Below are 628 nucleotides of genomic sequence, written 5' to 3' on the forward strand. Positions count from 1 at the left end.
TTGAAGGACGAATACATGCAGATCTCCCGCTCGCTGCGGGGGAAGGACCAGTAGACGATGCGGCGCTGCACCGGCTCCGGGATGCGCTCGAAGCGCTCCTCCACGCGCTGGAACGGCCACTTCTCCGCCACCTTGCGCGCCGCGATGTCCAGCAGCGACTCGGGGCTCTGGGTCTTGCCCGGCGGCAGCAGCCCCAGCGCCGCGCCGCCCCCGCACGCCGCCGCCGCCGCACCGCCCGCCCGCGGGCCCGGCCGACAGGCAGAGCTATAGCCGCCACCCGGTCCTCCGCCGCCGCTGCTGCCCCCGCCGCCGCCGCCGCCGCCCGGCCGGCAGCAGAGCCGTTTCGCGGGAGGAGGCTGCTGTCCGCGCTCCGCCATGACCGCGCCGCTTCTAACCCGACAGCGGAAGTGCCGGGACCCTATAAACGGCACAAGGAAGCGCGACACGCACACGCCGCCGCGACGCCACGCTGCCATCTAGGGTCCGCCGCTCCTTCTATGGGCACAAGGGGTGGGGCCTCCGTCGTGACGTCGAGGCCGAGGCGGGGCACCGATAGGGGGAACCTGGGGCCAGGGGCGGGGCCTATGCAAATCACTGGGCTGAAACATAAATAGAGCACTCGGTGGAC

General features: G+C 72.0%; 1 protein-coding gene across 1 annotated transcript in view; it reads right to left on the reverse strand.

The window, feature by feature from the left end:
- Window positions 1-382, reverse strand: part of ZSWIM6 (zinc finger SWIM-type containing 6) — a 184,774-nt gene extending 184,392 nt beyond the window's left edge. The window contains exon 1 of the mRNA XM_046671709.1: window positions 4-382. Coding sequence (XP_046527665.1) covers window positions 4-377 — 374 coding nt within the window. The 5' untranslated portion in view covers window positions 378-382. The remainder of the gene's footprint in view (window positions 1-3) is intronic.
- Window positions 383-628: the final 246 nt, after the last annotated feature.

Source organism: Equus quagga, chromosome 9 (genome assembly GCF_021613505.1).
Source record: "Equus quagga isolate Etosha38 chromosome 9, UCLA_HA_Equagga_1.0, whole genome shotgun sequence".
NCBI lineage: Eukaryota > Metazoa > Chordata > Mammalia > Perissodactyla > Equidae > Equus > Equus quagga.